This window comes from Vipera berus (assembly GCF_964194415.1).
Source record: "Vipera berus genome assembly, chromosome: 1".
Taxonomy (NCBI): Eukaryota; Metazoa; Chordata; class Lepidosauria; order Squamata; family Viperidae; genus Vipera; species Vipera berus.
The window spans coordinates 173540305-173555406 of NC_138202.1; the positions used below are offsets into that span (position 1 = coordinate 173540305).

General features: G+C 40.7%; 1 protein-coding gene across 1 annotated transcript in view; it reads left to right on the top strand.

Annotated features, from left to right (window-relative positions):
• Nucleotides 1-5326: 5326 nt before the first annotated feature.
• CCDC150 (coiled-coil domain containing 150) overlaps nt 5327-15102 on the top strand; it is a 38653-nt gene continuing 28877 nt past the window's right edge. The window contains exons 1-6 of the mRNA XM_081313005.1: nt 5327-5468; nt 7634-7804; nt 8158-8378; nt 9586-9764; nt 14240-14308; nt 14648-14764. Of these exons, the coding sequence (XP_081169131.1) occupies nt 7659-7804; nt 8158-8378; nt 9586-9764; nt 14240-14308; nt 14648-14764 (732 nt within the window). The 5' untranslated portion in view covers nt 5327-5468; nt 7634-7658. The remainder of the gene's footprint in view (nt 5469-7633; nt 7805-8157; nt 8379-9585; nt 9765-14239; nt 14309-14647; nt 14765-15102) is intronic.

A 15102-nucleotide genomic window follows, 5' to 3' on the forward strand; every position in this document is an offset into this window, starting at 1 on the left:
GGGCAATAGAAGAAGGGGACGACAGAGAATGAGGTGGCTGGATGGAGTCACTGAAGCAGTAGGCGTGAGCTTAAATGGACTCCAGAAGATGGTAGAGGACAGGAAGGCCTGGAGGAATGTTGTCCATAGGGTCGCAATGGGTCGGACACGACTTCGCAGCTAACAACAACAACAACTGGGTGAGTTGGTTTGGGGAAAGGTATCAACAGTGTGCAGGTGATACCCAGTTATATATCACCACCCTAGACTGTCCACACGATGCTGCCTTAGTGTCTATGGAGACTGGGAGTCTAGATGGAAACAACCACCTTCGGCTCAATCCTGGTAAGCACAAGTGACTTTGAATTTTAGGATTCCCTAGTTCTGGGGACCTTCCATCTCTTGTTTTGGATGGGTTGCACTGCCTCAGATAGATCCTATGTGCAATCTGGGGGTCGTGTGGGACTCATAGCTCTTGACTGATGAATAGGTAGCAGCTGTGGCTAAGGGGCCTTGTGTACAGCTTTATGTTATGTGCCAGTTGCACCTGGGTCATTTTTGTGAGAGAATGTCATCTGTCAGGAGGGGAGATTTCCTGCTATGGCATCCATCCCCTAGAAATTAGACTTACCCAAAGCACTAAAAACCTGGCTTTGCCAGCAAGCATGGGCCCTGATAGCACGGGTAAGCTCATCTCACAGTTAATTTGGGAGGGGTTGAGTGTCCTCAGCTGCTATTTTTATGCTATTTTTGTTTGGTATACATTCTGATTGTTTCAGCTGGTTTTTTTTAACCCCAAACAAGTGATGAGCAACCTATACATTAATAAAATAAGTATGTGTTTTGCTGGTTATTTTTCTTCAATCTTTAGAAATACAAGTGTCTGTCTGTCTGTCTGTCTGTCTGTCTGTCTGTCTGTCTGTCTGCCTGCCTATCTATCTATCTATCTATCTATCTATCTATCTATCTATCTATCTATCTATCTATCTATCATCTATCTATCTATCTATCTATCTATCTATCTATCTATCTATCTATCTATCTATCTATCTATCTATCTGTAATGTATTGGCCTTTTACATGCTGTAAGTGTTTGCTTATGTTATACTGCTTGCTAATTGCTTAATTCAATTGCTAAGTGTTTAGTTCACGTGTATGCTTGTAACGGTTGCCGGCCCGGCCCAGACTGGTTGTCTCCAGCCAGCTAACTAGGTCTTTGGGCAGGAAACCACTGCTTTAAACCTATTGGTCGCCACCTATCGGCCAACCTTATAGCTACACAGCAGCTCCTATGTTGCTTCTGTTATGTTCTGACCTTCAGTAAAGCCTGTTGCTGTTTGAACCTCCTGTCTCGCTCAATGCCTGCAAAGAACCGGCTACACAACACTATCTATTTAAAAAATCTAGTTTTATGGTAGTTACTACACATTTAAAGAAACAGACCTAAAACTGTCAAAGAATAAAGGTCATGGAGTTGCCCAAATATGGCAGGAAGGAGTTAAATAAGGGCACTTGGGAACCAGCAAAATATTTATAGAAACTTGCTTTTCCCCAGGCTGAGGATAGCATTTTTCAAAGCCAGATTTAATATCTTACCATCTAGTGTTGGAAGATTAATTCGCCAAAACCCCATTAAACAAGTCCACCTACCCATGTGGTGACAAAGAGATTGAAGCCATTTCTCACATATTATTACACTATAAATTATACAAGGCTATTAGGCCTACTTATATTCTGCTCTTAATATCTAAATTCCCAGGAAAGCTAAACAACTTCTCTGTGAATCACCTAGAAGATTTGAAACCCTTCATTACAGCACTTGCTCAATAGCCAATTTTTGTGTTGCTGCAATAAAAATAAGGCATAACTGGTCCCAAGAATAATGACGTCTGATATAATTTCCAGTCTAGATTCCATTTGTAGATTCTGCTGTTGTATTATTTTGTTTTAGATGCCATGCAGTTCTATTTCAGACTATCTTAGATTTATACTTGCACAGTTCATTAATATATATATTATTAAAGTAGCATATAGTACATTTTTCTTAAGAGATATTCTGCCTAAATAAAATTGAAGTAGGAACCTGCAATGATACAGATTGATAAGTCTTACGTGAGGAAAATAGCTGCATGACATTAACCTATTATTCCTAAGTCCTATACTTGGACATCTCCAAAAGGACAACAGCACATTCAAACAGATTATATTTTATGTAGCAAGAGACGGAACAGGAATATGTGGAAATGTAAAATACTGCCAGGTGGTGGCTTCGGATCTGTCCATAAGCTATTAACTGTAGAAATATACCTCAGACTCAGCGGTGGGATTCAGCAGAACCAGTAGCTAATTTTTTGTTGCCAGGCCCAGAATGGACTTCCGGAAGCGGCATCCACACAGAGAACTGGTTGGTCACATATTTGAATTCCACCACTGCTCAGACTGAAAAAGATTATGGGAGACCCAATCCCAGTTAGATATAACCTAGATGAATATAAGAGAGAGATTAGAGATTCCAATATTGGACTTAGCACACAGAGCCTGAGGAATCTGTGGGAAGATGTTCAAGTGCTTATAAAAGAGGAAGTTGGAAGCACATAATAAGAGCTAGAAAGGAATGTCAAACACATTGGCTATCAAAGCAAACTATAGAAATAACTAAGAGGATGGTCCTAAGAAAAACTAGGAGATGCAGAGAAAACTATGCAATCTTCAGATGATAGATGAAAAGAAATAAAAAGATAGCTCTGAACTCTTTATTGTGTAGTGTAGACAATAGAAGAAAATAACTGAGTGGGATGGAGTCTCTGAAGCAGTAGGCGTGAGCCTAAATGGACTCCAGAAGATGGTAGAGGACAGGAAAGCCTGGAGGAACGTTGTCCATTGGGTCGCGATGGGTCGGACACGACTTCGCAATTAACAACAACAAACTGAGTGGGAGAACAAGAAACTTGTAAGGAAATTAATTAGACATCACAAAGTGTTTATTTGCAAAGCATGATCTTTATGTCCTGGTTGGTGGGATGCAATATATTGACTTATAAAGTGGTCTCTGAACTAGAGATCATAACTGGCATAGAATATCATGAGCATGCTAGGGATTTTGTTGGGTTTTGGCGTGATATAAAATAGGAAATGCTATATGTAGCACACATAATTAAGACTAGAAATTTAGTTGGTACTCTTTTTTTAATTGAACAGTATTATGTAAAAGTAGTAGTCCAATAATCCAGCATTTTACTTGTCACCATTATAAAATTGCAAAGTACATGTTATACAAAATCAACAATTTCAGATTCCCATTACAGCACAGTGTTTATTTCACAAACTCCCTTCTTGTTCTTTTATGGTACCTGTAGTTTTAATTGAGTTATTTAATAGGATTACAGTGCAGTTTATTGTAATATGGTGATGGAGTATGGCAAGCAAAAAGGAAGATTCTGACTTTCCATTTGCTATTCAACTATAATAGCATCAAAACCTTTGTCTTAGTATTAATGTGAAATAGAAGGAACATGTCTAATTAGGGTGACAAGTCAAGATAATAAGAGAACATAATGTTATGATCAGGGCAAATAGGATCTATCTCAACAGAGGCTTGCTTGATTGGGAGATTAGCTAGACCTGAGCATCTATTCTTGACTGCACATCAACATAATAAAGCATTTTAAAGGAATACATAATTTTTCTTTTGAAAATCTATTACACTTAACTAGAAAAGAAGAAGAATCATAATCTTAGGGCTGAATTTCTGCTGGTTTAAAGAAACACGTTAACGTGGTTTCCAAGCCTGGTCTCTGGCTCTGCCAATCACTATAATCAATTGCTTGCACAACATGCCAACATTCTTTCCAGATTCCCTCAGTAGTTTTCCCACTGTAATCTATAGTTATAGGCAGACAAATTGCCTGTATTGTTCCTGAAAACTATCTGGAAGCAATTCACAATTTCTCCTACGATTTTTCCTATAGACCTTGCCTACCGACCAGTACAGCCCTGCTTAGTTGTTTGACAGCAATGAATTCAGGGAGGGATTACCCAAAAATCCAGAAGTTCAATTTGTCCTAAAGAAGGCAGATATTTGGAAAAAATTCATCCAAGTTCTTTGAAATTTGCTGTCTGTTGAGCTTTGCTGGCAATAATTTGCAACTATTTTAACTGCCAACCTTGATGTGCACGTAAATCTATTTCTTTAATAAACATTTGAACTGCATGCTTTTTTTTTAATCCGCAGTGGTCATTTTTTCAAAATGGTAAAGCTTTTGAACCTTGATCTGTTCAAAGAAACAGAGAAAGAGGTGGGAAGAGTCCTTGCCCAGAGCCCAAGAACAATGGGGGGTGTAATCTGGGAAATAATAAACGAATGGTAGGCAAAGAAAAGAGAACATCTATTTAGGATTTCTAATAAACAAGAGTGTTAATTCCCACACCGCACAGTCTTAATTTTCCTTCATCCTGGCTTTCTTATTCTGTGAAGGCCTGTCAATTATTTTTGCTGCAGGAGTGCACAAGCAATTGCAACCCTTAAAAAAAAACACCAAACCGTAACTGCAAGCAGCAGCGTTTCTCTCCCACGTCCCCCACCCCCATCCTTCCAAAAGCCTGCAGCAGCCAGAATGCTTTTCTTCTCCCTAGATCAGGGGTAGGCAACCTCGGCTCTTTTATGACTCATGGACTTCAACTCCCAGAATTCCTGAGCCAGCCACACTGAGGGGAAAGGGAGAGGTTTCCATGCTGAGCCATTGTGGCTCAGGAATTCTGGGAGTTGAAGTCCATGAGTCATAAAAGAGCCGAGGTTGCCTACCCTTGCCCTAGATCAGGGGTAGGCAACCTCGGCTCTTTTATGACTCGTGGACTTCAACTCCCAGTATTCCTGAGTCAGCATAGCTGACTTGAACTCCCAGAATAGCTGACTCAGGAATTCTGGGAGTTGAAGTCCACGAGTCATAAAAGAGCCGAGGTTGCCTACCCCTGCCCTAGATCAATTTCCTTGCGTCGCCTTCCCAACACCACTCTCTTTGAAGAACGCTAAGGAGGGAGAGGCGGGACTACGAATCCCACAATGCAGCGGGAGCCAGGACGCGCCTGCGTGGGATGGCGCGCTCTCGGGAAGCGGGTGAGTTTGAAGCTGCAAGACGAGCTCCATGGAAACCGGGCCGCGGGACATCAGGGTCTGTTGGGCGAGCTCCTGGGCTCCCGGAAAGCGGGTGAGGAGGGCGGCTTACAGGGTCAGGCGGAAGAGCTGGAGGGCGTGGGGGAGAGAAAGCAATAAAGGTTGACTCCAGGCTCCTTTTCGATCCTCCGAAGCTGCCGCCCTGCTAACTAATCCCTTTTTGGTCATTCCTAGGACTTAAGATCCGCCCTTGCCCGTCCGGCCTCTCTGCTCTTGTCGAGGCCGAAAGAGCTGCCTTGGTAAGTGAAGATGACCGGCGTTGAATCTGGAGCCTCCAGTTGCACGCAGGCTTGATGACTGAGATGCGGATCCTCCCTTGGTAAATCAGCTTGGAAGGGAGGGGGAGGGATGTCCCATGCACGGACTCCGCTCTAAAATGATGGCCCGTGGCATGGAGGAGGAGGACTTTCCTCATCCGTCTGTTGCTATTTCCCTGTGCCTTGAGTCCTGATGTGGAGAGTAAGCGCTCTCTTCCTTCTGGCAACATCTTTAATCATGTTTTCAGCTGCTCTTTATTAACGATAGCAATAGCACAGGGGTAGGCAACCTTGGCTTTTTTATGACTCGTGGACTTCTTAATAGAAGTTTAGTAACAAAGGACCATATTTGTGAGGAGGACCAAAGAATGCAAAGTTGGTTAGCTGCATCACACAGATTGGTAAAACTTGAGTTTTAAGGAACCTCTTTGTTTTTTAACTGTGATCTGCCTACTTTAGGACTTTATCTATCTATCTATCTATCTGTCTGTCTGTCTGTCTGTCTGTCTGTCTGTCTCTGTCTGTCTGTCTATCATCTATCATCTATCTATCTATCTATCTATCTATCTATCTATCTATCTATCTATCTATCTATCTATCTATCTATCTATCTATCTATCTATCTATCTATCTATCTATCTATCTATCTATCTTACACATATATAGGCAATTCGAGAGCCACAGCCAACTATACTGCTGTTTTTATATGATTGGATATAGGATATCTTATTACCATCCGAAATAGCAATGCAGGATAATCTGTGATCCAAATCTCCAGTTCAGGATAATGCTTTCTATTGAAATTCTGGGAGTTGAAGTCCACGAGTCATAAAAGAGCCAAGTTTGCCTATCCCTGCAATAGCACTTAGACTTATGTACCGCTTCATGGTGCTTTTTACGGCACTCTCCAAGAGGTTGTGTTCCTGATGGCAAGGCAAGGCTGTCTACTGGATTTAGCAGGACTTCACCGCCATGGGAAGGTGGGCACAACTGGCTTTTTTTTTTTTTGCTGAGCTTTAGGGTGTGAGGAGCCCACCCATGTCAACAGAACAATAACATTCTGTACTGGGTCGATCTTCCACTGGCTGCAGTGATTAAGAGCAATCTTGGCTCATGTTAAATATTTTTATATCAGAAAAGGAACTTTTCCGGGTCATACAAGAAGTATAATGTAATGCAGAATAAAATGTCAGTTTAAGAAGAGGCAATTCTTCTGCAGTCTCTGCATTAAAAACCCCAGCGTTTAGAAGACTGCCACTCATGCAGTAGTTTCGCTGAGTTTCTTCTGTGCATTAGAATGGATCATTTTTAATCAGTTCTGGATCTTTTTTTTTTAAAGGGAGAATGAAAAACTCAGAATTGTCAAATATGCCATTTTTTTAGAACAAGCTGAATTTTGAGTGAATCCCATTGCTTTGATAGAGATTTAATATCAAATGAAATGTACACCAGAGAGTTAAACTCAGATCTGGATGGCTCAGTATATCGGACAAAAGGGATGAGTAGTTGTGATGTTAGTGATAATGTATCTTTGGAAATAATACTCTGTATTGTCAGTCTCCTCTTTCTGCTTCAAGACTATGAAGGTTTATAGTTACGGTAAACCATTCACTGTAAACAAGCAGTAATGTCATAAAAACCACTAGCTTCCTATCCTTTTATTCCAGAAGTTTTGTTTGAAAAATCTCTACTGGCATTTATTGGCTTGAATTACTTATTGAATTATCAAAAATATTAGGAAAACCTATCTTTTTAACTCAGCTTCATGAAAAGAGAGATACTCTATTCCCATATTACAGGATAAGAGTGGACAGCCTAAGGCTTTTGGGGCACGTGTAACCTCCAATCCTCACTCTTGAAACTACTTCTGACTACAAAAGCTAAAACCTGATAGCAGTTTCTTGCTGTTCTGAGTTGGGAAAGATAAAAATATAGTGTCCTACAGCTGATATTTAAAAGAAAAACCAAGGGGGGGGGGAACCAGAAATCCTGGCACTGTCTAAATTTTATCACAGCTATTCCATTCTCCAGACCTGCAAAAAAATAGCGTGTGGCAGCTGACTATAAAATTATCTCTTTTCACTTCTTTTAATATATATGTACATTATAAAAACTATTTAATCGTTTCTCTCTGCAGTTATCGTTTATATCTTTTCCCAGTGATTAATGAGTTGGTTTTAAGAGCACTCATAGCTACTACCTCTAAATTTAATTGTTTTTAAATTAGATGCTAGTTGAAAACTGAGATTGTGATGGCAAGACCAGTAATTTCCCCAATGGATGTCCAACCAACGGCTCCTGAAACCTTTGTTGTGCTGAACCAAAGAATGAAAGTAGTGGAAGAGGAGACAAATTCACTGTTGAATGATCTGCAGAAAATGGGAGTGAACGGACACAGGTATGCTTGAAATGGATCTAGGGTGTGTTTGCTTAGAAGTAAGTTCCCTGGTAGTTTAATGTGACTTGTTTTTAGGAAAATCTATTCAAGAATGCAAGTTTAATTCTGAGTTTGCCTTCTTCTGTATTCTTTTCTCTTTCTGAGCTTCATGTTGCTTCTTCCCTTAGCATTTAATTATTAACAGGGTTTTTTCTATTCTAATTTAATCTGGTTGCGGAATTAATATAATTTGAGAATTGTGAAATAGGTTTTGTGGCTTAGTTGTGTTCCAGATTTTAGATAATTACATTAAACATTGATGAGACGCCAGTGATGATTCCAGACAAATAGGTATTCTTTTGGTCTTTTTCCAGCATGGAACTCTTAGCTTCAAAACACCCGGTGAACTCTCAAGACCACCAGGCCATCAGCCCTGTCCAAGCTCGAACAGCATTTGTTGGAGCAAACAACTCATTGTGGAGAACTTGTGAAAGTCTGGTGAATCGAATATGCCGGCTCGAGAGTGTCATCCAGACCGTCAAACTGAACATATTCCGATTGCAAACAGAAAAGGAATTGAATCCAAAGCATACAGGTATCATAGAAAGACAATGGAAAACTGCAGCAACGTACATGCTATTAGTGGTAGTCCTCGACTTAAAACCATTCATTTAGTTCAAAGTTACAATGACACTGGAAAAAGTGACTTATAACCGCTTTCCCACTTTCGACCATTGCAGCATCCCCATGGTCACATGTTCAGAATTTGGATGCTTGGCAACTGGCATGTATTTAAGACAATTGCAGTGTCCTGGGGTCACGGGATCAGCTTTTGCAACCTTCTGACAAGCAAAGTCAATGGGAAGCCAGATTCGCATCACCACCATGTTACTAACTTAACATCTGCAGTGATTCACCTAACGACTGTGGCAAGAAAGATTGTTACAGGGGCCAAAACTCACTTAACTGTCTTGCTTAGCAATGGAAGTTTTGGGCTCAATTGTAGTCATAAGTCAAGAATATATGTATACCTGTATACCTTCTTTCCTTTGTGTAGAATCTATAGTCTCCAGAGCAGCAGTTGCTTTATTGGGTAACAGAACAGTATGAATATTTATTTATTATTTGGATTTATATACCGCCCCTCTCCCGAAGGACTCGGGGCGGTGTACAGGGCAATTAAAACACTATATACAACACATAATATACAAAAATTAAAATAAATATAGTTATGCAGAAAAGCAATTCATCTCTGTACAATTCAGGAATTAATAGAAGTTTAGTAACAAAGGACCATATTTGTGAGGAGGACCAAAGAATGCAAAGTTGGTATAGCTGCATCACACAGATTGGTAAAACTTGGAGTTTTAAGGAACCTCTTTGTTTTTTTAACTGTGATCTGCCTACTTTAGGCCTCTCTCTCTCTCTCTCTCTCTCTCTCTCTCTCTCTCTCTCTCTATCTATATATATATATATATATATATATATATATATATATATATATATATATATCTTACACATATATAGGCAATTCGAGAGCCACAGTCAACTATACTGCTGTTTTTATATGATTGGATATAGGATATCTTATTACCATCCGAAATAGCAACACAGGATAATCTGTGATCCAAATCTCCAGTTCAGGATAATGCTTTCTATCGAACCATAATAACTGTGTTTTTTGGATGGTGGGCAACTTTTTTTATCTGATAAACCTTTTTGAGCGCCTCTGATGGGAAGTTTGGGTAATTTTATTAAATATGACTACAGTACGACTCAGTTTCTCCCTTACTATTTTGTAGCCAATTTAGAACAGCGGCTGAATACAATACAGGAGGAACACATGGAAGAGCTAAAGGTGCTCCAAATGGAAGGGAGAATGCTGTGCCAGCAGCTGAAGGAGTCTCGAGAAGAAGAAGAAAAAGCCAGAAATCAAGTGCAGAAGCTAAGCGCTGCCCTAGAAATTTCAACTGCAACAAAAGTATAGTTTTCTTTCCGTTGCTTCTTTAATCTCCAGTTTAATGTAAATCATGCTGTTACATTACTGGTGTTAAAAGGAACACTAGGGCTGAATTCACACAATGTGGTAAACCGTGATTCCTTTACTAAGGTTTAATTGGCTCAGTTCATTCATCTGCATCAATCATTTTCAAATTTCAGTAGCTGGGTCCACATAGCACACTAAGCTAGTGCAAATAACGGTGGCTTATTACTTGCATGGACCTTACTTAAAGGGAATAGCTCATAGTATTCTAATAGAAGAGGATGTATCTAGCTCAAGTTGAACTGTGGCTTTGTCTCTGAGCTTTCATTACCCAACTAGGTAACATCGGTGGAAGTGAGTGGGTTTTGCTCCCTGTCAATGTACTGTTTTTGTGAGAGATGTGATTTGCCCCTTTGGAATGAATGAAATGTTTGCAGGCAAAAGAGCCAAGCTCAGAAAGCACCAAGGATTCCACTATTAGTATTGTTTTTCCCACTGTTGGTATTGCTTTTCTTGCTATTTACGGAGAGACCAGAAATCCCTATGGCTTTCCTTGCACTGGCCAGAGAAATAAAAAATGGATTGTCTCGTCGTCATTCCACACAGATTGGTTAGGATATTAGATGTATTAATTAGATTAGATGAGAGAGAAAGGTCAACGTCCTTCTAACAAGAAAAAATAAATAAAGTGATAGACGTTAGATCCTGGCAAGGATTCTCTTTGAAGGAGGGAAGTTAAGCAGACTTGAAGGAGATGCAATAGTAGGGATTCGGGGATCTCCAATGAAGGCTTCTTTCAAGTACAGTTTTGTATGTTCCTGTTTCCTTGCTCATTTGAAATTCCTTGCGTTTTAGCCCTGTCTTAAATTTTACAGATTTTGTAGTATGTAGTTCCTGACAGATTCCCCAATTCATTGTGTGAAGTTATAATACCATTAGGTTTAATGCATTTTGGTACAATCTATCAGATGTGTATGCACATACATCTATTTATTCACACACATAAATATTAAAATCTGTAAAGTTTGGCAATAGTAAGTAGCAAGAGCGAATATGTTCAACAATTCAAAATAATATCTGGTAGTATGAATGCAATGCTTAGCTTTGCTGGCTGAGGAATTCTGGGAGTTGAAGTCCACAAGTCTTAAAGTTGCCAAGGTTGAGGTCCCCTGCCTTAGAGGGCCTTCTTAATCTTTGGGAATATAAAACTAATAAGTCCCATAGTAAGATAGCTTTTCTATTCAGTGATTGTGAGAGGCTCTTTGGCTTACCAAGAGGCTTCAAAATGAGAAAGGGCCAAAAAAATATTCTAGACAGAGTAACACTGACAGAAAAGAAAGAGCAAATCTGAGCGGGCACGGGTATAAATTCAGGTTTGTATCTAACACTGTTGTAGCAAAGGTGTTGAGTTCAATTATTTGCCTGTCTTTACTGGATTTGTGGAATGCTCTGTTCAGTGATGCTCTTTAGAATGACCTGGAATTGTTTGGAAAACGATAGCCGGAGGAACAGAGAAATGAGCTGCATTGACCTGATGGCTAAACATTGTGCAGATAAAATTTGCTTGAATGTAGAAACCAGCTGCACCGAAATCAAACAGTTGAAGAGGGGTGAGGTTTTGCCATGTCGGCTAAGAGGAATTTGAGCCTAAGAATCCTGATGAAGAATCCTTGATCAGATGAACTCTTATCAGCAATGGGCTGGATCCCTACTGTTTTTTGGCTGGTGCATGCAGTTAGGGAGAAGCTGGACTCAGTTTATGATAAATACCTTTTTGTGGGAGGTAGAATTGCCACTGTCCTTACCAAGGCACCACCGTGTGCGCTTTCCTTAAAGGGACCGGCCCTACCCAGCCATATTAGAACAGCATAGCCTGGTCTCCAACATCCTTTGTGTGTGTGTGTGTGTGTGTGTGTGTGTGAACATTGCTGAGAATGTGGGATGGTATCAGATTTAGCTTCAGATGGAGTCCTTCTCCTCCAGAACCTGTTTCTGCCAGAAGAGCAGGTAGAAGCCATGGCAATGAATTTTCTGTGCCAGTACTGCTGGCTGCCAGCCAACAAGATAGCATGTCGGGGATACGCAGGCAGAACTTTCAGAAGCAAAGAGTCCTTTTTATAGCTAAAGATGGTCAAGGCTTGACACAGGTCGAGGCTTTCAGTCCAGTTTAAAATGACAAATCCAGGGGAGAAGTTAATAGACCCTCTGAGGTGGAATCCAGAGTTCAAAGCATGGCAGAAGGCAAACAATGACAGAGCTGAGGCTTGAAAAGTTGTTCTCAGCATATTCTCTCCGGGATTGAGGCCAATAAATAAACCATGCTGAGCCATCATCCAGGTGTACCGCTGAGGTTTATTACTCATTCGATGCTAGCCTACTTCTTGGGACCGTCTCTCTCTCTGATGTTCAGAAGCCGGCCCTCCGATGTTGTATCTTTAAGTGTGTTTCTGCTTGGACTGAATGAATGACTCTCAGAATCTTAGAGGCTGGGAATGGTTTCAGACAAGGGAGTCCTGCGGGTTAGGTGGACCTGCCTCAGGCAGGATGGAGTTAGTGCCTTCGACTCTACTAGAATCAGCCCCCATCCCCCCACCCCCAGGACTGTTATCCATAGAAGCCCCTGGTTGTACTTCCTCCCTCTTCCTTCTCATTGGAAGTCCAGCAGGGCCATAACAATGAGAATTTTTCTTCGGTTTTGTGCCAATTTCAGCCTTTCCTGGAATGGGTGATGCACTGGTGGCTATGTCACTTTATGCTTGAATTATATATCTTTTTCTACATGGGACTGCCCTTGAGAGGACCACTTGGAATCAGGAATATTTATTTATTTATTTATTTTTATTACATTTATATCCCGCCCTTCTCCGAAGACTTAGCAGTAGCCTTCATTCTATGTATATGCCTGCTTATTAGGGCTTTCACACACCCCCAAGCGGCATTATTACAAAGTCAGCTTAATTGCCCCCAACAATCTGGGTCCTCATTTTACCTACCTCGGAAGGATGGAAGGCTGAGTCAACCTTGAGCCTGGTGGGATGCGAACCTGCACTAATTGCAGGCAGCTGGTGTTACTTAAGGAGGCATTAGCCCACTGCTCCACCAAGGCTCCTACTGTTGAATAGAATAACCTACTGTAGAATAACCTACTGTTGTCACTGTACATCAGTATTTCAAGAGCTGCATTGGTTGCTGGCTTGCTTCCCAATGCCACTGAGGTTGCTGATTATCTCTAAAGCTCTATATGGCTGGGAGTCCGGTTGTACGCAGGTCTGTTTACTCTAAGTAGAATCTGCCTGCCCAAAAGTTTCAGGCAAAGAACGTATACTAAAAGTCCTCAACCCCATGAGGGGAGAAAGCCTTCTTTGTTGGAGTTTCCCTGCTGTGGCATAAAATATTCCTAGAAAATAAGAGTAGTCCCGGGATATTGGCAGCGAGCGGTCAAAAAAGTCAAGAAGATGGCTGCAACGGTGTGATCAGGGTTCTGCCCGTTTCTTATGTGCCTTGCATCGATAATGCGTATTAAACATACGTGGTATTTCAGCTACACCTTTGCAGCCCTCTTGATTATTTTTTTTTTGATAACAGCCATGGACACTTGTGGAATGCAGGAAGTCCTTCTTTAATGAATATAATTAGGACTAGCAATTCCATCAGTAGCCGAAGTAGTTGTTAAGTGAAGTGACCATGCCAACATACAATGGCAGTTCTAGCAGTCCCACTTGCAGTAATTTAAAAAAAAATCACCCCATTTGTTAAATGAGATATCACATGACTGCAGTGTGTGACGTCTTTCTGGCTTCCTCACTGACTTTGTTTGTCGGAAGCCGGCTGGGAATGCCACAAATGGCAACCATATGATCACAGGAAGCTGCAACCATCGTATATGCACAATGATTGCCAAGTGCTTGAATCACAATCACAATCAGGGAGATGCTACGATCAGCACCTCTATGAAGACTGGTATTAAGTCACAGTTTTCTGGGCTATTGTAATTTCAAACCATCACTACACAATGATTGTTAACTAAGGATTAGTCCAAAACATAACATTTTGATTTTCTGAAGCAAGTAAAAACTCTAGCTGTTTCAGAGAGCATTGTGGAATAAACTATGAGTGAAGACCGCTGACAATAATATTGTTTCTTGATTACGTACTTAGCAATTTATAGAAACATTTTTGATTCTGTTCATATTCCTATATGATTCTGTATTGGTGGAACCTGTGTGCTGCATCGATTTCATTGATTTAAATGGTATTGAAGTTGCAGGTTCAAGAATGAATTAATGGGAAAGATAGAGATTCGACTACTAAAAAGGGCCTTAAGAAAGCCATGCTGTATCCCATAAATCCAAATGCTAGAGGCCTACTGGACCTGCAGACAAACTTTGCAGCTGAAGGCTATAAAAAGTATTTTGAAAAATGTTTGCGCATTTTGGTAGCGTTGTCTAAAGGGGCTGTTTTGATCTTTGCAGAGAGATGTAACCATTTCAGCTGAAGAATTGAGAGCAACAAAAGAAAAAATGAACAACAAACTCCAAGAGGTAAGAGCAGAAGAAAATGGGAGAGCAATACATTTTTAAAAGTACTAGCTAAGGCAGGGCTATAGGCCCAAGGGAATGCGTGAGCTGAAGATTCTTAAGAATATTCTCCAAGAGATCCTGTTATCATTTGGGAAGAGGTTTTCAGTTGAAAGGCTGGGTTTATTTTTGCAGAGAAAAGATAAAACCATTTCAGGCTAAGAACAAATATTTCATGTCCATCAAGTATATTGCGTCCAAGTCTCCGTATTGTGATTTGCAAGCTGAGACACCCCCCAGCCCCAGATTTGTCTTCTGTGTTGCCTTTCTGCGTTGCATTCTTTTTTTCTTCTTCTTCTTCAGATAATGGAGAAATTATCCAAGGAGTCCAGCACAAGGGAGTCTTTGGAACAAGCCCAGGTGGTCCTCCTTTATCAGATGCGTGATATGGAAGCAATGGTGGAAAAAGAACGGAAGCAGGTAGTCGATGCCTTTCTGCTAGGATATGACCAAAGAATGTGCTTGCAGCCTGCTGAGGGACTAATATTGACGTGTAAGATTGCAGCAGCACACCATTAAAGCGGAACATTAAATTACTATTGCTGCTACAACCAGGCTTATTAAGACAATTGACTAATGCAAACATTGATGTATATAAATGTTCATTTCCCCACTATTAAGCAGAAGGCTGGAAAGCCATCTGTAATGTGCACACGGTTGCATACCATTAAGAAAACCTTCCTTTGCCAGCCCTCAGTCACCTATGCGTTACTCATATTCATTCTGTTGATGAGAATAGTCAGTATGCTGCAATTGGG